The sequence below is a fragment of the Miniopterus schreibersii genome (genome assembly GCF_964146895.1).
Source record: "Miniopterus schreibersii genome assembly, chromosome: 15".
Lineage (NCBI taxonomy): Eukaryota > Metazoa > Chordata > Mammalia > Chiroptera > Miniopteridae > Miniopterus > Miniopterus schreibersii.
This window is the reverse complement of record NC_138115.1, coordinates 48831672-48855633: the sequence shown is the minus strand read 5'-3', so window position 1 is coordinate 48855633 and position 23962 is coordinate 48831672. Positions and strand designations below refer to the sequence as shown.

Below are 23962 nucleotides of genomic sequence, written 5' to 3'. Positions count from 1 at the left end.
TTGACCGGTCCCTTGGCTACTCGTCCACGGTCGTCAGGACTCGAAGGGTCAGAGGGAACTGAAACACCCTCACCCCTGCCCCGGCCATCCTCCAGTTTTCTCTTTTCCTCTCTGTCCCTCCCTATCTCACTGGCCATGCCCCGGCCTTTGTAGGGTTGCGCAGATTGGATAATCACTGGTTCGATATTAACCATATTTCAAAGAGATAAGAAATCTTATGATCAGAGGCGAAAGGTAATAAACTAAGTAGCGTCCTCACTTTAAAAATATTCCCTTTAACAAAATTAAATCACGAGAGATTTTAACTGTGCAAGACAGGGTTAGGCCCTGGCCCCCAGCCTGGGTGGGTGCTCTGGGGGGCCAAGGCCCAGGTGAGCCCTATGTATTGGGGACTGAAGCTGTGCTCCCTCCCTGTCCAGTGCTCCCCCAGGGAGGGTCCCAGAGGCCCCTTGGAGCCACTCCGATAGACTCCAAGGACTTGGCTTCACTTGACCTGTCTGTGCGCCAGATCAGAGGCACTCATCTCTTTCCCATCTCCAAGGATTCAAACACACCCTCCGCAAAGGGTCCTTGGAAAGGGCCGCACCCTCTCCCAGCAAACCAGGACCTTCAAACCACAAAGGCTGGTCCTGTCCCCTTCGGAGAGCCCAGGACTTGGGGACAAGGTTGTGTTTTCCAGGGGGAAGGGGGCAATATGATAGTGCTCCTTTGCCAAGGGTTGGCACAGGAGGAGACCAGGCAGGAGCTATTAGGTTATCTTGCTTTTCTGATTGAGTCACAGCCCCGGTGGATGTTTTCTCTGCCCTTATCTTGCTTGGAGTCTCTGCAGCATTTGGCATCCCTGACATTTCCTCTTCCTCCCAGGGCCCCCTTCTCTGCAGCGGCTCTGCTGTCCCCTCCTCTGGGGCTCCTTCATGTCTGCGTTCCTCAGGGTTCTGTCCTAAGCCATGTGTCCACTGCCTGGGGCCCCAGACGTGGCTCTTTCCTCCCATGTGCTCTGCTGGGTTCAAGGCCAGCGCATCCAGCCTCTCCTGGCACTGCCAGATGGATGAATTTCTAACTCAACCTGTCCTGAAAATGGAACCAGGCTGCCCATCCCACTGGGCTGGGGCCCCAGCCTTGACCTCCCTCCATTCCTGAATCCAAGTCCTGATCAGTCAGTCCCCTGGTAGCTTTCAAATTGGTTAACTGTTCTCCTCTCAGAGCTCTTTTCCTTGGCAGAGGCCTCCGTCGTGTCCTGAGAGCAGCACTGGCAAAGTCTCTGCCTGGGGCCTGCCTCTCTCTACTCTTGCATCCTATACATTCTCCACATGCTGGGGTCGATCAGATGTCCAAGGTGCGCACTCACTCCCCGGCCCCAAACCCCTTCCCACAGCCCCTTGCCCCACACTCCTTAGCTCCTGAGCAAGGCCCGTCTTCTACTCACCAGCTTCTGGTCCCATCTCCTTCCACTCTCTTCTCACTCTCTGGTCTCATGAAACCACTCTCCGCTTCCTGAAGTTGCCTCCTCCCGTGCCTGCTTCTTTCCACTGAAATTCCTCCCTTTGTCCACACATCCACACTTCCCCGTGTAATTTCTCCTGTGTAAGAGACCTCCTCCCACATGCACACAGGCTGGATCACTGAGAAAGAGACCTGGAACTGCTATGTGCCAAGGGCAGCTTGCCAGGTTGGGGACAGGGGACACCCACTTGCCAGGCCCACTCCTGCTGTGTGGGGAGCCTGAGATCATCTGGCCCCCAGTGGGGTGGGAGTGGTGGAGTGACACGATAGGCGGATGAAGCTAGAGTGCCTGAGGACAGTCAGTCTCTTGCCAAGAGTCCAGAATGTTCCATGAGTCTGGAGGAAGCTGCAGCAATCAGCGAGGGGCCCGAACCAGCCCACCACAGGCCTCAGCATCCTCCGGGATGAGGCTGGAGGGGGGTTTCTCAGTCACGGCACTGCTGACAGTTGGGACTGGACGCGTTTTTCTTGTGGGGGATTGTCCTGTGCATTTAGGGTGTTGAGCAGCATCCCTGGCCTCTCCCCCTAGTCGTGACAACCAGAACGTCTCCAGACATGGCCGGATGGCTCCCAGAGGAAAACTGCCCTCTGGTTGATATCTACTACCCCCAGGAGAATCAACTGTGAGAGTGGGAGAAAAGGGAAAACATTTTAGCAAAGGCATACCTTACAGAAAGTGAATTCTATGCATCTCAAAATTGGCTGAGAAATCGGGGGGTTGCGTTGCACATGCTGGGACGGAAGAAATGGGGGGCCAGTTCTAAAACAGGTGCGGCTCCAAATGAGGAAAGTGTGTTTGGTTATAACGTGGTCCCATTTATGCTTCCGAGTTGGGGCCTGATATAAATGTGAGACACCAGAAGGCTGACCCTTGGTTCTCAGGCTTTAGCTGAGCCATCCCCCCGGCCAGGAAGCCAGTCTGACAGCCTGGCGCTGACACCCTCCTTGGCATTGTCAGCGGGCCTCACCCCATGTCCGCTGTGGGTGTCTGTTTACCTCTGGGTCCTGTTTCTATACTGTTACATCATTCCTTGAAAACAGGAACTGGGGCCTGTTGTAACCCCGGCACCAGCACACTAGCTTCTCAATAAGCGTTGGGTCAGTAAATGATTAAAGTGCGATTCCCCTGAATTAATGACACTCTCCACTGAACTCCGTTATTTACTTGGTCTGGGTGAAAGACCGGAGAGCAGGTTTGGTGGAGGAGAGGGACGAGGGGGTGGGAGGCAAAAGCAACATTTTTGGGGTAATTAAGGCAATTTCCAAAAGGAGAGGCAAACACCTTGCAGAAGAAATGCCTGGTGTCTTCCTCAGCTCGGTCTGCTATAATGAATTATGGTAGACCAGGTGGCCTAAACAACAGACATTTATCTCTCTCAGTTCTGGGGCCTGGGAGTCCAAGATCAAGGTTCCAGCAGATCTAGTGTCTGGTGACAGCCCTCTTCCTGGCTGGGGATGGCTGTCTTCTCCCTGTGGCCTCACACGGGAAGAGCAGAGAGAGAGAGAGCAAGTGCTCGTTTCTCTTCCTAAGGACACTAATCCCATTTGCGAGGGCTCCACCCTTAGGACCTACTCACTCTCCAAAGGCCCCACCTCCTAATACTGTCACCTTAGGGGTTAGGATTTCAACGAATGAATTTTAGGGGGCCACAAACATTCAGTCCACAACAGCTGGTGAACAAATACCTGTCTGCTGTGACAACCTGTCCACTCAATGGACAAAGAAAGGGGCAGTTAAAAGTGTGCAATGGAGAAACAGTCCTTGCTGAGTGGGTGGGAGAGGTGGGGACTTTACGTGTGCACTAGTGAAGGTGCTCTAGGTGCAAGCAGCAGAGACGGACTTAGGCTCACCTAGCAATGAAGGGGAGTGCTGGAAGATTCTTGTGGTTGATCACAGGAGAGGAGGAATGGCTGAGGATCTGGCCTCAGGAAAGACATGATCCAGGACATCTCTGTGTTGGGACCCGTCCCTCAGGTGGTCATGAATCTTCTCTCCAGGGCATTGGCAGTCACTGTGGGGCCCCGTCATGGACATTATTCCTGGGAGCAAGAATCCCTTTGCCCTCCATTGACACTCCCCTTGTTCTTCAGAAACGACGAGAGTGCCAGCAGAGGCAAACTTCCAACAACTGAGTGGGAAAATGTCCCATCTTCGTTCTCTGTGGTCGAGGCAGCGGGGGGACAACCTTGTTGATCTGTTTGCTAAAGCGGCCACAGGGAGGCAATACAACCCAAAGTTCTTAATGCCTTTGAAGGCCTTTCTATTGAATGGTGCTTGAAAAAGACTTCTACACCTACACTTAAAAAAACTAGTTATCACCTTCAGAAAAATAAACAAAATTAAGTTCCTGAAACATGACAGAATTCCAACGACACAGAGCTTATAATCAAAGTAGTAAGCATATGGAGGCAAACGTAAGTAAGACTTGTAAAAATGCTTGAAGGAAATGATGAAGGAAAATTTGGCACAATTATGACATATATAATCTAACATATTAAAGTTTGACGATGTTCTGGAAAAATACAAGCAAGGTTTCTGTAGTGAATTTTATTCAAAAGCAAAGGAGCTATGGCAATGCGATCCTGTTTGCCTTTCCCATCTGCCCTAGCTGGCGGTGAGGGAGGCTCTCCACACCGTGACCGTGACCGTGACCGTGACCGTAGCAGGTGTGAAACCTGCAGGGAGGCCTTTAGAAAGCTCATGGCTTGGGCTCTGACTCTCATCTCCACTTCTACCCTCAGGGTAGCTGGTAGCGAGTGGTAGGCCTACTTCAGAAAGATTAACCCTTGGAAGTTAACGTTCACGTTTGGGAGCCTGTCCTTCCCTCTGGTAGAAAAGAAATGACTTGTAAATGTATTCGTAAGAGTGGAAATGCCCAAGCCTTTTAACTTAGGGCTGTTTAAAATGAAGAACCCTTGGAATACAAGCGTAAACAGAATTCTAATTTATGAATTGGTACCTTGTCCCTCCCTGCTAAGGACGTTCGCCTTACTTTGACTTTATCCATGGCATGAATGCAGTGCCCGCCGTGGCAGGGGCCCCTGGGCTGAGGAGCAGGGTGCCTTCACCCAGGGGGTGGTGGGTGAGTCAGAACCACCAAGGAGCGTGGGCAGCAGAGGGTCCAGGCAAAGGAGGAGCGAAGAAACGGGCAGGGGGCGCGGATGGGGGCGGGACCGGGGAGCCATTTCTTCATGTTAATTCTGGAGATACATATCAAGATGGAAAGAAATAAGAAGTGCAGCCCGGCCGGGCGTGGCTCAGCGGTCGACCTAGGATCCAGACGATCGGGGTTCGATTCCCGGTCAGGGCACATGCCCGGGTTGCGGGTTCGATCCCCAGTCGGGGGCGTGCAGGAGGCAGCCGATCCATGACTCTCTCATCATTGATGTTTCTATCTCTCTCCCTCTCCTTTCCTCGCTCTGAAATCAATAAAGATATATTTTTAAAAAATAAAAATAAAAGAAGTGCATGTATATCAGCCCTAAAAACGGACACCTTCCTACCTGCTTACGCAGCGGCCTGCGTCTTACGGGACAGATCTCCCTTCTCCCTGACGCCCTCCCTCTACTCTGGCTCCAGCCCCCCTCAGCCTTCCTTGGCTCACGCCTCCTTTTGGCCTAGGGGAGGGAAGGCTGTCCTTCAAGGTTGTTTGGGAGAAGTTGTCTTAAGAGCCAGCTCCAGCTGTCCTTGTCGTGTGCACGGTTCACGCACCTCCAAGTAGGGTAGTTGCTGCTCTGCTGCCACCTGCTGGAAGGTGAGAGGACAGCGGGGTAAAACCCAGCGTGGTCCCAGCTCTGAGTGCGCACAGATGCCACCTCTACCTGGAGCACCTGTCCTCTCTTGAGGATAAGAGGCACATGCACAGAAATCCACACGGGCATACTTGTCATCACCGCAATGACAGCCAGGTTTTTGGGAGAGATTTTAAAGGCAAGAAAAGCAACCTTTAGAGCAACCATCCTCCCCATCACATTGTCTTTAACTTAGGACTGCCGTAGATGAGGCCACGGCATTGCACGCTGGCCGCACTTTCAGACACACACAGCTGCCATGTGCTTTAACGCGCATGGGCTTTCTTCTTCAAAACAACAACGTGTCAATTCTTCTACTTGAGCCGTAGAATTGAACTTGAAATGCAAACGTTTTCAGGGTCAATTGCTCAGAAACCACCCTGGAGGCAGCACCTATTTTATTTTATTTTATTTTAGTTTATTTTAGTTTAGTTTAGTTTAGTTTTTTAGGCAGCATCTTCAAACACAAATTATTCTGTTAATTTGACCCAGGTACAGGGTCAACTTTTAAAAATATTTAAAAAGAAATACAATTCTCAATATGTGTGTGAAATTTCCCCAAACAGCTACTTACAAAAGGGCTCTCGCAATTTTATGTGCTGCTCTTCACATGACACCTTGACCAAAAGAGCAAGATTACAACCGGTTACTTTAGAGGCTGGTTTTATTCAATGATGCGTATTCACTTCCATGAAATTTGTAACTTTCTCTCTCTATAAGAATATCACATATCTATGCTTAATAGACAAAGATGTCAGAATGTCTGAATCATACCAGAGGCTGGGGTCATATGCTATGTATGTTCCCTAAACAGCCTTAAGAGGGAAATAACGGGCACTTCCAGTCACTTCCCGTCAATAGCCACAACCCTCAAGTTCAGGTTTCAAAATGTGAGAAAACTCAGTAACACCTCCTATTATTCTGACACCTTCATCACCTGGGTGATTCTCACTCCTTCATGTCTCTTCATCTCATGTTTACAACCATGGTCTTAGTTACCCCCAAATTCAAAACATTCTCAGCCATGTACAAAACAACAGTAGCAACTGCAGAAAAATAAACCCATGGCTCTCCCTTAGTGTTTGGGTACGATTTGCCTGGACAGGGCATCTGGAAAGAGTATCTAAAGGCTGCACACTCAGCTGGAAACACAGAAGTCAGTAAATTGTACTTTTTGTGGCTTATAAAACTGGGGGCAACCTGTTTCCAAATGAGTGTGTCTCTTCTCCCCTTCGCCTATTGATGTAGCTAAATCGAGAAGATGGTACTTAGAGTGTGGTGTGTGTGTGGCAGGCGGACCTTTAGTCATGCGGGCTTCCCCCGCCTCTTGGCTCAATGCTTATAGAGCGCTGGATTTTCACTAACTGTGTGGATCTCCTGTCTGACCTGGAAGAGTTCCCGGGCCTCAGGCACATGCGTTCACAACCTGTTGTTTCAAGGCCTCTGGGAGATGCCTCGCGATTGAGCTGGGGTGGGAAGGATGCTCTGAGAGTGGGCGCATCAGTGAGGGGCAGCCCGAGTCTGTCTGTGCCAGGCTGTGTGCGAGCTCACAGAACTGACCCATCGTCTCCCACCCCCCCCTCCTGGTTTTCACCTAATCCTCCCCCTCCTTCCTGCTTGAAGTCTCTCTTAGGGCATCTCCAATCTGCACGCTTGAAGCCTAGGGTCTCTCTGACTCTTCTGTGCCCCTCACCTCCCATCCAAATCTGCCCGGTTCTGCTGACTCTTACCCTAAATGCTGTGAATATACACCCCTCCACCCAGCCCCTTCCCATGCCTCGACCTAAGTGGAGGCCTCCTCGCCCTGACCTGCTTGTTGCTGGTCTCTCTGCCCTAAATGGTCACCTTTCCAGGCCATCCCCAAGGCTTGGAATGAGCCTTCCTCAGCACCAGCTAAGGCCCTGCTCTGCTCTGACTTGGCTGAGCAGCGCTGCCCAGGTTTGCACCCTCCAGCCTACACCTTCCTCCTGCAGCCAGTTGCACTTCTTTGCTGGTGTGGCGCCTGCAGCCTGGAGCTCAGCTTCTCTCTCTTCCTGCGGCAGCTGGTCCCCCTCAATACCAGTGCTCACCAGGCCACGGGGCTCTCACCTGGCCCTGAGCATCTGCAGAACTTATAACCCACCTTGGAGGGGAGATCACGCGAGGAAGACGGCCCTTTGTAACTAACCACATCCATGTCTCTCTTCCCCACGGCAAGACAAGGACCCGTTTTCAATGTGTTTACAGCCTGTGCGTTGCCTTGAACAAACAAGAAACTATACAATACACTCCCCACCTCAGCTCATTCCTGGTCAGGTAACCAAGCTCAAGAATCAGCAGCTCCCTGGGGATTGTTTTTATAATGGACTTTTGAGGTGAAGGGAGAGGCCGTCCATTGTTGGCGAATGTGGAGGGGAAATGACAAGGTCTCTCCCACCCCCATGGTTTGACTTGCGGTCTAGAACTGATGGGCCGATGCTAAATCGATGGGTGGACCTTCGACCCTCTACGACAGTAACTTCCTTTTTAAAAGAACTGCGCCCACCCCCAGCCTGGGCCTAGAAGCCGAGTGAGGTCACAAGCCCGCGGAGATGTCCTGGTCCCCGGTGGAGCGCGTGTAGGTGCTGCCGCGCTCCGGGGCCTCTCGCTGGAAGACCGGGCATTGCTTGCAGAGGTGCCGGGCCACGTGCCTCCGGAAGAAGCCCGACAGGTAGCTCCGGAACTTCTCCCCGACGAAGGCGTAGATGACGGGGTTGATGCAGCAGTGGGTCATCCCCAGCGTCTCCGTCACCTGCATGGCCTGGTCCAGCCTGTTGGAGCTGCTGCAGTTATTCAGGCCGAAGGAGCCGCTGAAGGTGTCCAGGAGCAGGACGATGTTGTAGGGCGCCCAGAAGAGAAAGTAAACGATCATGATGACGAAGATGAGCCTCACGGCCTTGTGCCTCTTCTTCTCGTTCCGACACCGGAGCAGGGTCTTGAGGATCCCCGAGTAGCAGACGACCATGACGAGCAGCGGCAGGACCAGGCCCAAGAGGACCATCTTTAAGGTCTGGAAGTTCTTCCAGAAGTGATACTGACTGGTCGGGTAGTGAGGGCTGCATGTGCAACGAAGACCCTCCTTCTGGGCCTTGGTGAAGATGATTCCTGGGAGAGAGGCGAACACGGCCACCACCCAGGTGACCCCGCTTGTCACCGCCCCGAACGTGACCGTCCTGGCCTTCAAAGCAAACACGGCATGGACAATGGCCAGGTACCTGTCAATGGTCAAGAGGATGATGAAGAAGATCCCAGAGAAGAAGCCGATGAAATAGAGCCCGGTCAGAAGCCGGCACATGACGCTCCCGAAGACCCACTGGCCCACGGCGTAGTGTGCCCAGAACGGGAGGGTCAGCAGGAAGAGCAAGTCCGAGACGGCCAGGTTGAGCAGGTAGATGTCAGTCATGCTCTTCAGCTTCTTGCACTTGATCAGGATGAGGACGACCAGCAGGTTGCCCACAAAACCCGAGATGAAGACCAGCGAGTAGAGCGGAGGCAGGAGCCGCGAGGCGATTTGTCTCACGTTGGTTTTTTGGCAGGGCTCTGACATACTGTAATCAATGTAATCGGGTGTCGGTGACATTTGAGGATCCATCTTGCTCAACCCTGTGAATAAAGTAACAGCGACCTTTCATCAAGTCCTAGAAGGTACCTTGTGGTCCAGCATGAATGCAAAGTCTTACGCATGAATAGGTCCTTGAAATCGATGCGTAGATTTCGACACTCAGTTGAGCTCCCATTTTTGGTCACACAGTGAACTTTTGTAATAAAGGGAAGCTTTGCCGCTGGCTTCCCTGCTCACTTACTCTGTTGGGGAAATTCTTGAAAGCACCATGTTGCCAAATAAAATCCACAGCCATGTGGAGTGAATGCAGCTGAGTCGGGCACCACCTGTCCAACACTGTTTTACAATCTATACCGAAGCTGCCATTCCCTGGAGAAGGCTTACGTGAGCATCGCCACAGGCATGCTGTGATAATTAACAGTTCCCACGGGCACGATGTGTGCCAACCACTGTTCTAAGGCTGACATCCACTTATTCAACTAACCATCCATAAGGTGACCCAATGAGGCAGGTCATGTTATCGGTCCCATTTTGCAGATAAGGAGCTCAAAGCCCAGAGAGGGTGCATAATTTACCCAAAGACACACAGCCAGGAAGCAACTGGTTTTGAACACAGGCAGCCTACACTCACCCACCATGTCATCTTGTCCCTCACTCCTCGGTGAGAGAACTAAAGAGCAGGGCCCTCAGCCTGGTGCCTCGATGTGGTCAGAATGAAATGGGGCTGGCTGATGCCGGGTCCCCGGAGAAGGTGATAGGAGCCAACAGCCAATTGTAACAACAGGACTCCCACTGTCCCTTTTCCTCTGAAATCTTGTTTATAGTTTCTGAGCTGCTATGATTAAGAGACCTCCACATCCACAAGAAATGGCTAAGTGGAAAATATTCCATCTCCCACTGTACTTTCTGGGTTAGCTCAGTTCCTTCGCAACCCACTGGCTTGCCCGTCCATTGAAGTTCCACTTCTGGGCTGAGAATTCTCTCTAATGAGCCCTAGGCAGCTGGGAGAAGCACCCAGCACATTTCCCCTTTACATTCTGAGCCAGAAAGAGGCTCCTACACTAAAATGTGCTGTGGAATTCATATATTAAAGAAGACTTTATTTGATATTAGTAATGATATTAATCTGGACAGTTCTTAGCCTCCCTCTTTTCTGGGGGAAAACGCCACCAAAAGAACCAGACTTAGATCCAGCGTCTGGCTGGAACTGATCTAGAAGGAATCCTGCTGGGAGGTTTCTGTTCTCCTTATCAGGAGATAATCTCCACCAAAATTTTGGCCAAAAACCTCTCTGAAAAATCTTTCTCTGGAAAGCTGAGGGCTTTTAAAGAAATAATAGTGTTCCCTTTAAAACCTTTCATTCATAATCTTTGGTATCTCTGATGTTATCACAGCCTGAAACTCATTCTAAATTCGAACTCTTTCCTTATCTTAAAGATAATATTTTAAGATAGTTCTTTGAGCACCTGGGGTTGTTTAATGTCTTCTCTGGGTTTCCTGTAAAGGCTTGTGCTCATCACAGAAGCTGAACTAGCTCGTAGGCAAAGTGGCCGAGAGGTGACTTACCGCGAAGTTTCTGTGGGGCCGGGTGTCTCAGCTCCTCTGAGCAGCTGAGCTGCGTGAGCGAAACATATAGAGCGACAGGCGGGGGCAGCGGAGACGCGGCTCCTGCTAAGGGGGAGGGGTTCCCGTGCATACGTAGCCTGCGGGGTCCAAGTCATCAGTGAACAGTTCTCCTTTTTCTTTCCTTTTTAAAATTGAGCTCTAAGTAGGCAGGAGACCAGATCTCCGGCCTGAAGTTTTCATCGTGGGCTTCCCTGGCTGCACCCTTTTATTTTGGCTCTCAGCTCTCCAGCTACACAGAGTCCGTTAGGAGGCAGGAAGAACTGAAGGCCGTTCGAGCTAGGCCTTTCACACGTATCTAGTCAAAAGCCCTCACTTGACTGAAGAACACACGCACACAAACCAACAACAGAAAACAAACAACAAAAACCCTGCTGGCCAAGAGGCAAATGACTTGTCCAAGACCACAGGGCTCACAGTGGTGAGGCTAAAAGGGCGAGAGATTCCTATCCGCCTACGATTTGGATTTGCCGTCAATGAAACCCAACTCGAAACAGCTTGAATCCGAGGGGGAATCCTTTGCATTAACCCCGAGCTCCCTCTCCCCCACCCCGCTCCCGGGCACCTTGCCCACTGCAACTCACATTCGCTCACCACCCACTACGATTTTCCTCCGTAAACCAAAACAACTGGACGTCTAACGCATTTTAACTACAGGTCCACCGGCGAGCTGACCACGCTGCCTACCTTCCTCTCGGGCATCTAGTGGGCCACGTTGTTACGAGTTTTCACGCTACCTCTTCACTATTTTGCAGCCGCCAAACCAGCGGGCATCGGTCGGGGCCTGTACTGTGCCAGGTGGGTAGGTAGCAGAGTTCTTACTCCAGGGATACAGTCTACCTGGAGCTATGAGAAAGTTTCAACATGAAATGGTCAACAGATGCCAGAAGGATAGGGTCAAGTTCAGGACTCTATGACAATACTATGCAGTCACATCAAGCTTTCTTGGTGGTTGGTGACTTACCTAAAAACCTCAGTTGTTGACAACAGAGCCCAGAACGTAGCGGAGCCACTCCTGAGCCTCAAGAGCCCCCCCCCCCCAGGGGTGTCCCTGTCGTCCAATGTAGACTAAGAAGCATTGGCTTGTGATCTAAGGGAAGGAAAGGAGACCCCAGGCCTGCTGAAGCAGCCTAACACAGGGGCTAAGTGCGGCTCTGCGGTCAGATGGCTGTGCTTGAAGCCTGGCCCTACCCTCAACTGTCTCATCTGTGTAATGGGCTGAATAACAGTAATTGTTTCATAGGTTTGTTGGGAAGATTGCATGAGGCATCCATGCCCAGAATTTAGCACATAATATACACTCAATAAATATCAAACTCTTGTCACTCATTCAGTAATCCTTTCTTAGAGAGACTTGTTTGATAAAGTTCTCACAAAATGGGTTGCCTGGGGTCCTTGTATAGAGCTGCTTAGTATCAGCAAACAAGCAGCGGAAAGGGTGAAGCTAAGCCTGGTGCCTGGATAATAGGAGGGAACAACTGCTGGGGAAGGCAGAAAAGCGCAAGAATAGAACCACCCACGTAGGCACATGTGTTCGTGTTACTACAGAGCCCAATAACTGATCATCCTAAGCAGGACAGTGAACCATAAAGAAAGTGTTCAGTGTGTCATTCAAGAGGCAACGATTAAGAACTGGGCTCTGCAGTCACGTTGCTGGATTTCAACCCCAGCTTCACTATTTACTATTTGATTTGAACAAGTTACTGAAACTCACCAGGCCTTAGTTTTCTTGTCTGGGAAATGGGGCAGCAAACCAAATACACAAACCTCCTCGATAGGTCTGCGATCAAGATCAAATGATACAGACCCATAGATACAGAGCACGAGCTGGTAGCTGCCACAGGGGCAGGGTGGGAGGGACTCGAATCAAAACAGCGAGGGAAAATCCTAGGTGGCCTGTAGTGTTTCAGCAGGGCTTAGGAAAACAATGTTAATGTTGATCGCTTATGTTACGCTCACTACTATATGCCAGGGAAAAAAATCAGATGATGCAGTGAGTGTAGAGCCTTTTGCAGGTTCCTGTGCTCCACGGCTTATCTGAGCAGTGAAATATAAGGTATTAGAAAGTTCACAAAGCGGGTAGCCAGCAAACGGATATAAAACGCCCCAGAAAGTGGGTAACGGTTTTGGTCCTTGGAAGAGCACCTTGTGTTTGCCGGTAACAACTTGTGCGGATTCTCAGCCGCTGCTGGACCGACAGTAGGCTTCTGTGTGAGACGGTGGTAGTTGCTGTCTTTCTGCGCGCAGGGCTGGGATTGCCCTGTGCCTGGGCCCTCGGTGGGCGTCCGAGCCCGTGCCAGCATGCTCCCCCCAGAGGGCAGTGTGGAGCAACGGAGAGGCTCAGGGTCCCCCAGGCTGTGCCAACACCCTGCGTGCTCTTGGCAAGAAGCGTTTCCTCCCTGAGCTTCCAGTTCCGCAGCTGTCAAGTGATGCCTTAGGCCTGGGGGTCCGGCAGGCAGCTCCCCGCGTAAACAGCGAGTGAGTCCGCGGCCACGCCGGTTTGGAGGGTGGAGGTTCACAGGCGGGGACAGGGAGTCGCAGCCGGGCAGGGAGCCGTCCCCCCCTGGGTTCTGGGGCCCGAGGTGAGTGCAGGTGAGCTCTGACTTCTGTCATCAGGGGTTCGACGTGCCTGTCCTTTAACCTCATGCAGGTGGAATCACAGACTCTGGCCTCCCTCGTGTCCCGTGTCTTTTGCCGAACAGAGCGCCGTCACTACGCTGGGCCCAGCGCCGTTCGTAGACAGCTGGGCTTTCCCGCTGGTCGCCAACGTGGACAGCACGTCTGATGCTGTCAGCCTTCACCAGGAGAGCCAGAGTCCCCTTGGTCCTTGAAGAAAAAGGAAGAAAACCTACTCCCCACCCCCGACCAGTGCCACAGACACCCGTGGCCTCAGACACCTTTGTCACCTGTGTGCCTCAGACACCCGTCATGGCGAGTGGGGTTGGGAGGTCACCATGCTTCTTCTCCATTCCGTCTCTGTCCTCTAGACCCTTCCCAGGATAACCTTTGCCCAGCCCGTGTGCCATGTCCCCCATGCCCTGTGAAATCACCAAACCAAGTAGACACGTGCAGACCGCCCACCTCCCCCTTGGTTAGATATATTCAGACACAGTGGAAGCCCCTATCTCCCCTGGGAAGTTTGCTCTCTGCATATTGGGTGTTTTTTTTCAAATCACTGCCCAGACACAGGGCCAATGCAGTCTTAGGTGCAGTAACAAGTCTAATGTACTGATTAAGGCACATAATAGGTCCGCTGAGATCTGCAGGGGTTCAGATCACACCTGCCGCACTAGGTTCAACTCTGTGCATAACAGGATATTCTGTGGCACTTTGCCTGTTGCCCCCCCAAACTGGTGGCTATGGCCTGAGGCTGAGGGAAGGAGGTGTTAAGTACCCTGCATTCTAAAGGAAACCACTGACACCTGGGTCACACACCTTCCCCAGGGCTCCCTGAAAGTGACAAAATTAACCTTATGTCCCCAGTCACCATGCCAACTCCTCCCACCCCTGTCCCTGTAAGGAGGCAACTGGGGACAGAAATGGGTTGTAGAAGTGGGTGGTATCCATGGAGAGGATGGCAGGGGAGCCAAGGGAGGGGGCTTGAGAGAATCGTATGAGGAATGGGGGTTTGTCAGAAGCGGGGGCCAGCACCACATTCCTGGGTGGGGCATCCACTGGGCAGCAGACCAGCTGAATAAGAGAAGAGGGCATTAGAGAGAGGTGGCAGTGAAGACAGGGTGTGGCACTGAGGCAGCAAGGATGTCCCAAGGACGCGAGAGCATCCGGGGCCAAGTTCAAACATGCTGCCAAAGCAGCAAACCCGGGCCAGCCTTCCCCTAGGTTCACGGGCTGCCTGCAGAGGTCAGCTCACCAGCCCAGATGCCCCTTCTCTCATGCGAGTTGCCCCTTGGTGGTCCTTGGTGGCCTTCGGTGGCCTTTGCTGCTGGTTAATCTCACCTGAGGCCATTTCAGTTTGCCAGGGAAATTTTAATAATGGGAAAAGCAGAAGTGGAACGATGGGGTCTTGAGGACCTGTCCCCAGGAGGCTGTAGGGCTTCCTTGAGACATGCTCAAGTGCCCCCAGCTGCTCTGAGTACCACTGACAAGGAGGGTGGCATAGGGTGGCCTATTCAAGCCCCAACTCCACTAAAAGGCGCAAGATTCCCATCCCGAGAAATGCCGATCCCTCCCGACAGACATCAGCTTAACTCAAACAGCCCACTCAGACGTCCTTCCCAAGGAAGGGGGGCTGGAGGTGTCCCCCTTGAGAAATGGCGATGGCTGGCACTTCTAAGTTGCACTTTCCTTGGTGGTGATGAAATCCTCCCGTAGCTCTTATTGCTATGATGCGAGACTGTCCTTGGGTTGGTGACTTTCTCCTCCGGGCTCGCAAAAAGTTTCACATGTGTATCTGCTTCTGTGCTCGGCAGAGGGCCTTGTGATTTACTAACACCCTGCTCTCTGCCCCTCGCCCCCCAGCCGTGAGGTCAAAGGGCACAGGCATTAACAGCCCTTCTTATGGGCCTGACCCAGCCTGGCAGCTGGTAGATCCTCAGGTGTGTCTGTCACAGTGATGCCACCATGGAGAGCATGGATGCTCTGCCAAATTTTATTTATGAGGCCTCTACATAACATACGTATTAGTTAGCTTTTGTGCTTCTTAGCAAACAAACCCCACAACTCAGGGGCTTAAAACAGACCTCTTGCTCCGGGGACCTGTGGCTGCCACGTGGCTCGGGACGTGGCCCTGATCTGTGTCTTCTTGCTCGCTTACCCGGCGCCTGGGCTGAAGGAGTTGGGGGCTGGCACGGGCCCATCTGTGGCTGTGCAGGGCCAGCGGAGGCTCAGCCCAACCACTTTTAATGGCAGGTGCCACCTGTGGGTGGTGGGGTGGGGGGTGTCCCTCCTGCAGGGCACAGGCAAGCCACCCCGCAAGGACAGGCTTGTGTAATCACACGGGAAGGGGTAAAAAATAGTGATAATCACACCACAGTACAACAAAGCGGCAGTTTTTTTAAAAAAATTTTTTATTGTGGTGAGACTACTTAATGCAAAATCTATCCTCTTAACAGACTGAGCGTAGGAGACAGTGTTGTTATATGTAGGCGCGGTGTTAGCAGATATTTAGAACTTGCTCATCTTGTATAACTGAAGTTTTATGCATGTTGCTAAATGAAGAAAATGTGATATATACAGAGAAGGGAGTATGATTCAGGCCCAGAAAAGAAAAATCCTGTAACACAACCACATGGATGAACCTGGAGGACACTGTGGAACATGCCAGTCACAGAAGGACAAGGACCGCCTGGTTCCACCTCTGTAAGCGATTTAAACAGACAAGCTCATAGATGAAACGGATGGCGTGGTGGGTGCCACAGGGGGCGGGAGGAAATGGGGAGTTTTTAATCAACAAGGTGGTTTTTTGTAAAAAAACCAATATCGTTAGATCATTGATTCATTTTCCAAGTCAAAACAATACTTACATTTCACCATCAAAACAGAATTTAATGCATTCACTAGGATAATACAAACAGCTGAGGGTGAGGTACATGCCCCCCCCCCGCTCCCAGCACATACGCTTCTTAGTGGATCCTCCAGCCATGAAGCCAGAAAGTAAAACCACAGTAATTGCAGGCTCCCAGGACCCTGCATTTCCTGCTCCCGTCAGATCAGGTGTGCACTGGGCGCCGCGGATGTTCTTCTTAACTTGGCCCACCCGAGACGGGAGTCTCTGCTGACTGAGGGAAACCAATCCCCTTCTTCACAAGTAGGGTTTAAAAGCTTTGGCTAGGGGCAGCTTGATTTCGGAATGCCCACTGGCCCAATGGGCAACTCAAGCCTCAGTAAGGACATGCACGAAGCTCGGAGGCGTCCAAATGTGACTAAATCCACGCCTTCGTGGACTTACTGATGCAAAACACGACCTCTGGCAGCAAGTCTGTGAATCAAGACGCCACTGAGATGACAGTTGTGGGCGTGTGCTGGGGTCCAGGTGATATTATCTAGGCCGTAAGCCGGGGGTCACAGCGATGTGTCGAATCGGGGGTCTCCCAAACATGCGCCGAGAGTTGCAGCTCAAAACCAGCATCGTCTCCATGACTAACACAGGCCGGCAGGCTCGGCCTCAGAACAGCTCTTAGAATAATGACAGCTCAGCGCCCTCCCAAGTTGCGGGTTACAGCTTTAACTTTATTTTTACCGTCTTTCTTTTCTTTTTCTTTTTTTAAATATCTGAACTCTATGACTGTATCCAAAAGTAGATCTCTGGAAGGTAGTTTGGAAAACGTTTTTATCCCGCCCATCCAAAGTCCTCACCTAGTCCACGCTGCCTGCTGGTTTGGCGACATGGACACACAGGCAGTGCGGGGACCTCTGTCCTAGGCCCAGGCCCCTTCTCTGGCCCCGGGGACACATCCCAGGGCCCCACTCATTGATTTCCCTCTTCCCAACCCACTTCCCAGGTTTATTCTCCTGGACCCTCCACAAACTGGACTTTGAAGTAGGTTCATCCTTCAGGCAAGAGTCATGTGATAAAGGCTTTGGGGAAACAGACGGGCAAGGTGACGGGAGGGCCTGGATGGGCAGCAGGGAGCCACGCCATCCGAGACTCGAGGCCTTCGGAGGCTCTGAGAGTCCTTCCGGCCTCTCCCTTAGCTGGTTCTAGAAACATCCCTGGGGTGGTATCACTCTTGCTATGGCCTTGCACCCCCAACAGGGGAACTCATCCATCCCCACCCTTTCTCCTAATCACTGCCTCTGACCCTCCCCTTTCCCTGGAAAGACCAAAGAAGGGCTTTATTTTTGGTCTCATTATAGATTATGCATATTTTATAAACAAACATTTGTATACATTTTTATATAGGAGGGTGTCGCCTAAGAAACATGGGGACGGTGGGACAATATATTTAACAGATTTCAAAAGGAGGGTGCGTGGTTGGTGTAGATAAACCAGAATAAAGCGAAAGTGTGTCAGGCACTTGTGCAGAAGAGGGTCATGGGACCCAGGCAAAGCTGTCAGAAAGTGGTTACAGGCCCCAAGCTCGCCGGGACCTGGGGGAGCCTCGGAGTCACATACGGTGGGAGACGGGGTCAGGGCCAGGACCTGCGGGCTGCCCGAGCAAACCCCTTACCTTCGCCATCACCCAGGCTCGGCCAAGCTCCCGCCTCCCGCCTCTCCGCACGTGGCGGACCCCACTCACCCCCGTTCCCTTCACCCGCAACCGTCTCATGGGCGCCCGATTACAGAGACTGACAGAATGAGAGAGAGCGAAGGAATGGGGGAGACCCGGGGGTGAGGTCGGGCGGGGCGGGGGGCAGAGAGCGCAAGCACCGCGATGCGGCCTTTCCGGGAACTGAGATGAGCTGGCTGCAGTCAAAGTCTCCACCCACAGCTGCTCTGGAATATTCCCGAGCACACGGCCGTACAAGGAGGGACATTAGTCTGTGTTGGTACACGCGCCCCCAGGTTCCCGGCCCTTGCTTTAGAGGCCTGCGGGCCTGATACTTCACAAACCCTTGAGGTTATTATCGTAAGAGCTGGCTGTCTCCCTCTGCAAGTAAGAAGCAAGCTGCGGCTCGCTACAACCCGACCGAGACCTCCTGCTCGCCGGTGGACGGGGTGTACGTTGAGCTCATGCGGTCCACCGCCTCCCGGTAGAACACCGGGCATTGCTTGCAGAGGCGCCGGGCGATGTGCTTTCGGAAGAACACGGACAGGTAGCGCCGGAACTTCTCCCCGACGAAGGCGTAGATGACGGGGTTGATGCAGCAGTGGGTCATCCCCAGCGTCTCCGTCACCTGCATGGCCTGGTCCAGCTGACTGGTGCTCTTACAGTTACTCAAGTCGAAGAACTCCTGGAAGGTGTCCAGGAGCAGGACGATGTTGTAGGGCGCCCAGAAGAGAAAGTAAACGATCATGATGACGAAGATGAGCCTCACGGCCTTGTGCCTCTTCTTCTCGTTCCGACACCGGAGCAGGGTCTTGAGGATCCCCGAGTAGCAGACGACCATGACGAGCAGCGGCAGGACCAGGCCCAAGGTGGTCCTCACTATCGCATGGAAGTTCTTCCACTCGACTGGAAAATAAGGGCCGCAGGAGTAAGCGGACTCTTCGAACTGGGCCTTGGTGAAGATGATTCCTGGGAGAGAGGCGAACACGGCCACCACCCAGGTGACCCCGCTTGTCACCGCCCCGAACGTGACCGTCCTGGCCTTCAAAGCAAACACGGCATGGACAATGGCCAGGTACCTGTCAATGGTCAAGAGGATGATGAAGAAGACGCCCCCAAAATATCCCACGTGGTACATCCCCGTGCACACTTTGCACATGACGTTCCCCAAGGCCCACTCATCGGTGGCAGAGTGAATCCACACGGGGAGGGTCAGCAGGAAGAGCAAGTCCGAGACGGCCAGGTTGAGCAGGTAGATGTCAGTCATGCTCTTCAGCTTCTTGCAGTTGATCAGGATGAGGACAACCAGCAGGTTGCCCACAAAGCCCGAGATGAACACCAGCGAGTAGAGCGGAGGCAGGAGCCGGGAGGCGATTTGTCTCACGTCATCTTTTCTGCAGGGGACACCATTGTCCCCATAGTCAAAAGTGGTGGGTTCTTCATCGTTCAGCAGAGAGTGAGCTGTGGACAGCATGCTGTGGCTGAGCAGGGTCAACGTGTCGTTGTCACCCATCTTCCTCCGTCCTGCAAGTAGAGCGAGATGATAACACCCAACAGAACTGCTGCAATTCCTGGTCTTAAAAATATCTGTGCCCCCCTTAAGCACCATCCGTTCTTTGTCTTTGTTTCGCAGTCATCTCCTTGAAAGCGTGCATGCTAGTTTCTCACTTCCCTTTATTCCTGGTAGCAGAAGTCAGTCATCTCCCCAACTGCCACTTGCCAACACCCTTGGCCTTCCCAGAGAGCCCGACTCCCATTATGAGGCGAACATGCTGGACACTGGGCTCTCTCTGCCTCTGCAGGTGACCCATTCCTAGGTGACAATCTAAAGGAGACTCTGGTAGGGGGCTTCTGGGGACACTCTTCTCTGTTAAGAGAGATGCAAGAGAAACCCCAGCCTGACCCTTCCACTCTTGTAGCGTGTGTTGTGAGGATCTGGTGCTTGGGCCCATGAAGGAAGGACCCAAAGAAGTGGAGAAAATCTAAGGAGAGTCCAAACATCACCGAGCCTCAAACCCACCTTTGTGATCTGAGGAGGGTTAACCCCTGCGGTTAAGCTGTGATGACTTTCGTGTTCTGTGACTTGCAGCCCGTAGCCTCCTACTGACACCTTTCTCAGCTCTCTGCCTTCATCATTTTGCCAGAAGGTCTCTTGCCCAGGTTGCAATGACAACCGAATAACCAAATGCCTGGCTTCATCATCCTCATTGAGCCTTTGATCCTTCTGATAACTTCTATTTGAAACTCTTTTGGCTTCCAGGAAGTCAGCTCCTGTCTGCTCACTTCTGAATTTCCTTCGTTGGTGCCTCCTCCCCCTCCCCATGCTGTAAGAGTCCCCAGGCACCATCTTTGGCTCCCACCTCTTTACCTCGTTCCTCTTTATGCTTGCCACAGACTTCTTCCTGAATCATGCCACCTAACCTCAGGGCTCTCAGTCCCCTGAATGCTGGTCCTTCCCGACGCTCTGCCTCCCAGTCCCACCTTTCAGCTCCTGCACCTCAGAGTGGAGCTTCGCATTGTCTGCTGCGTGTCTCCTCTTGGATTTATTAATTGAACCACCATTTACTGAGCACCTACTGGGAGCAAGGCTCTGTTTTAGGTGCTAGAGCTACGGCAGCGAGCAAAGTGGGTATCGCACAGGTCCTTCCAGTTCAACTTACCCCACACTGAACACCCCTGGAAACTCGCTTCAACCCGTGGGTTCCTTACCCTGGCTAGTGTCCTTCACTCCCCAAGAAGCAGAGCTTGGCATTGTCCTGGTCCCTTCCTCTTGAGAAGATTAGGAACCAGGCCTTAGGAGCCAAACAGACCTAGATTTGAGTCCTGCCTCCAACTTACAAGTTGTGCAATCTGAGGCTAATTACTTCTCTAACTGCCAGTTTCTCTACATATAAAATATGAGCTACGCTGGGCTGCCGTGAAGATGCCCGCGCACGGGGACTTAGTGCAGCGCCCGGTGCGGGGACACGCTCTGCGCTGTTATTAAGATGTCACATGACTTCTATCTCCTAACCACCTCCGAGGTTCGTCCCCTCTGAACCTCCTTCAGCTGCCTTACAGACTTCTCACTTCGGGCTTTGTTGTGGTCTCTTTTGCTCAGGGCTAATTCCCGGCCACGTTCCCTTTCACTCTGCCTTCTCGAAAACTGCCATGGGATCGTGCCTGTGGCTGCAAGCCCCCAGCAGCCCCTCGATGTGTGTGCCGGCGCCTCAAGGGAGCGCGCGGGTTGCTCACCGAGGCTTTCCTAAGCTCCCCTCTTCAGCCGCATGTCTAATCCCCTCGCAGATCCCAGGCCTGCGCTCCAGGCTCGGCCGCCTTCTCTCCGTCTCCCGCCTCACCGGTTCCTTCTTACCGCGGCGGTGTTGCCGAAAGTGGCTGGCGAGCTCCTATGCATCCTCCAGCGCCTCCCGCTCAAATGCCCCCTCTCTGTGAAGCCTCCTCTGTCAAATCACTCTGATCACCTCCTAGCACAGTGCATGGCTCCAAATGCGCACTTATCACCGTATCTTCCACCCACTGTGTGCTCCCCGAGGTCGAGAACTAGGTCATGTCTTTCTCTCCAGCTCTTACGGTGACACCCCGCTAACGGCGGCACCAATAAAAAGTATGACACTGAACATCATTAGGCTTGATTCTCAAGAATACTCTTTTTTTTCTGGTAGTGACCGTGCATTTTTTTATCCATGTACACACCTTATCTTCTTATATGTGTATACATTCTTTAATTCCTCCTGTGATTGATACATTTCACAGATCTTGCATTTTACGACACTGAGCCAGACTCTTAAGACCTGCAGCATCTAACCAAGACCTCTGATCAAGCTTGGAAAGCAGTCATGTCCACCTAGAGAATTACAACTATAATCATTCATTGAGAGCTCCTCAAGCTCCAGGTGCTATGCTAAATACTTTGCATACATTAACAAATTTATTGTTTGCAACAAATTTGTGAGATAACTATGCATTTCACAAGTGAGGAAACACAAGCATGGATGGATGAAATAACTTTCCCAAACCCACAAAGCAAGCAGTCGCTGAGCTGGAATTTGAACCCTGAGCAATTCCATTTCAAACGCCGCGGGGGCCCCCATCTCCAGGCTCTGAGAGCAGAGATGGGTGTAGAACAGATAACAGATTTTCTAGGCATTTTTCCATGCCTTAGGATCCACACTCACCTACATGAGCATGCCCCACCCATGCACGTACAAGTGTACACGCATGTGCACACACTCGGCCACCAGAACATAAGCTCCATGAGGGCAGAGATCTTTTGTCTTTGCAGTGAGGTATTACTGTGTCCCAGAACCCAACCCAGCACATAGTGGCTACTAAATAAATATCCATTGAATAAGTTAATAACAGAGAGCTAACAGGCTGCAAGTGACTGAGAAAAAAAAAGCTCCACTGTGGACCAGATTCCTAGGTAATCCAGTGGGAGACTTTATAAAAATGAATATAGTGGGGATCCAGCACATGGCCCCTTAATTGCAGCAGGTTCTTGGGCTGTTCTGTATTTAATCAGTTTAGTTTCCTCTTTTGTATGGGAAAGTGTAGACCGGAGCAGTGGTACTCAATGCTGGCCTCCAGTATCACACAGGAAGTCTGTCGGTTAGATACAGCCCAGACCCTCGCTTTGATGATCCAGACTGGGGGTGAGAGGGTGCCAGGGGGTGAATTGCCCCAACCCATCCCACCGTGTGTTCTCTGTGCTTTGTTGTTTACCTGCACTGGCTTCTCAAAAGCCAGCCACCTCCTCTTTATCACTGTTCTCCTGTCCCTCCAGCACACTTAGCTCCTACCACAGCAGGCACTTAGGGAGGTGCTGAAATGCACTGGCCTAGGTGTCCCTGTCAAGGGTCAGGACATGTCATCCAGAATCAATGAAAAGCTACCTCTCAGAAAAACAGATCCCTCATTTGGGCCTCTGTGGGCCTCCTGAATTGAGGCAAGAGGCACTTTTTGGTTTGGAGCCTGGACTATGACACATAAGGTCTAGAGCGGGAGAAAATTCTGGGTAGAAAGTTCCAGCTCTTTAAAGTCCTTGGAGTTGGGAGGGAGAGAGTGAGAGGGGCAGCTGAAATGCCCGGCTGTTCTCACTTTCTTGACTCTCCTTTTTCAGCATGCTCGCTGAGTCACCTGAGCTCTGAGGGGTGGTCTCACCCTGTTAGCATTTCCTCCTAGTCATCATGGTCTCTCTTAACATTTCGGGTGCAGACACCACCCTCCACCCCTTTCTTCCACCTTTCTCATCCCCAAGTTCCTGGCCTGTGCAGACCCTCAGAGGGCTCCCAGCCCCGGTATCCCCAGAGCTGAGATGCTCTGAGCCTATGATTCGCAGAGTGATGGGAAAAGCACAACTCACCAGAGGATGGCTTCTTCCAAGTAGCACAGGTTTGTCAGGTTTCTCAGCGACTGAACTGAGCAGCTCTGGAGGTAGGAACTTGGTGTGCAGAAGTAGGAAATAAAGTTTCCTGCAGAAGGAGAAGGCGGGGATACAAGAGTGAGGGTAAAGGTTTGAAAAAAACGAAAAAAAAAAGAGTCATACAGTTCTTCTTTTCCAGCCAGGAACATTGAACATTAGATTGAGATCTCCAGAGTAGGACTGATTTTGAAATCTTGCTTATGCAACCTTGAGAGTGAGTCAGGCACACCCTGTACATCTGCTCCTGTGTCTAACGACTCTGGGCTTCTTTATCTTGTGGGTCTCTATATCTAGAAATCTACTCTTTTCTGCCAGTCATAATTTGCATGAAACAAGCAAAACAGATTTTCATTTCCCAGAGGATCAATGCTAATGGGGCTGTTGGTGATGGTGAACTAGAATGAGGTTTTATGTAATAATGTGTCCTGCTTTCAGTGGCATCATGAATTTAGGATCAAGTTAGAATTTTCATTAAAGAGAGCTTTTTAACAAAAGGGAATGCTAACTGGTCTTTTGTGTCAGAGATGTCCTTAGAAAGAAGGGCCTCAGTTATTACAGGTTTTACTCCTCAGGAAAAAAGTTCTTTTAAAAGAAAATGCCATTGAGGAATCCTTCTCCCCACCTAGACAACAATTTTACTGGGAGAATCAGTCTGACTTAACCATTTCGGAACTTTTGAGTCTATCAAAGGCTTATAACATTTAGGGATAGGCTTGAATGCTCAGTTGCACTTACAATAGCAGCTACCCAGCTCCCACACCCAGCCTCCAGGCAGCCTTGCAGATGTTCCTGGAGCAATTGGGATACCCTGACTTGCAGGAGCCAGGGTGGGCAAAAATTGGACTCTGTTCTCCAAATATCAAGGATCTGTGC

The 23962-nt window shown here is 51.7% G+C and overlaps 2 protein-coding genes across 2 annotated transcripts; both read right to left on the bottom strand.

Annotated features, from left to right (window-relative positions):
* Window positions 1–5743: 5743 nt before the first annotated feature.
* LOC308567806 (C-C chemokine receptor type 5-like) lies at window positions 5744–10498 on the bottom strand. The gene is made up of 2 exons (XM_081159814.1): window positions 10442–10498; window positions 5744–8916 (listed from the first exon to the last, which is right to left on the bottom strand). Exon 2 carries the CDS (start codon window positions 8903–8905, stop codon window positions 7850–7852), a length of 1056 nt encoding a protein of 351 aa, XP_081015940.1. The 5' UTR covers window positions 8906–8916; window positions 10442–10498; the 3' UTR covers window positions 5744–7849.
* A 5016-nt stretch (window positions 10499–15514) lies between these two features.
* CCR2 (C-C motif chemokine receptor 2) lies at window positions 15515–23336 on the bottom strand. The gene is made up of 2 exons (XM_081159481.1): window positions 23030–23336; window positions 15515–19191 (listed from the first exon to the last, which is right to left on the bottom strand). Exon 2 carries the CDS (start codon window positions 19178–19180, stop codon window positions 18077–18079), a length of 1104 nt encoding a protein of 367 aa, XP_081015607.1. The 5' UTR covers window positions 19181–19191; window positions 23030–23336; the 3' UTR covers window positions 15515–18076.
* Window positions 23337–23962: the final 626 nt, after the last annotated feature.

Bases quoted from the DNA above. Each gene is read 5' to 3' on its own strand.
- LOC308567806 (XM_081159814.1), bottom strand. From the start codon at position 8,905: ATGGATCCTCAAATGTCACCGACACCCGATTACATTGATTACAGTATG.
- CCR2 (XM_081159481.1), bottom strand. From the start codon at position 19,180: ATGGGTGACAACGACACGTTGACCCTGCTCAGCCACAGCATGCTGTCC.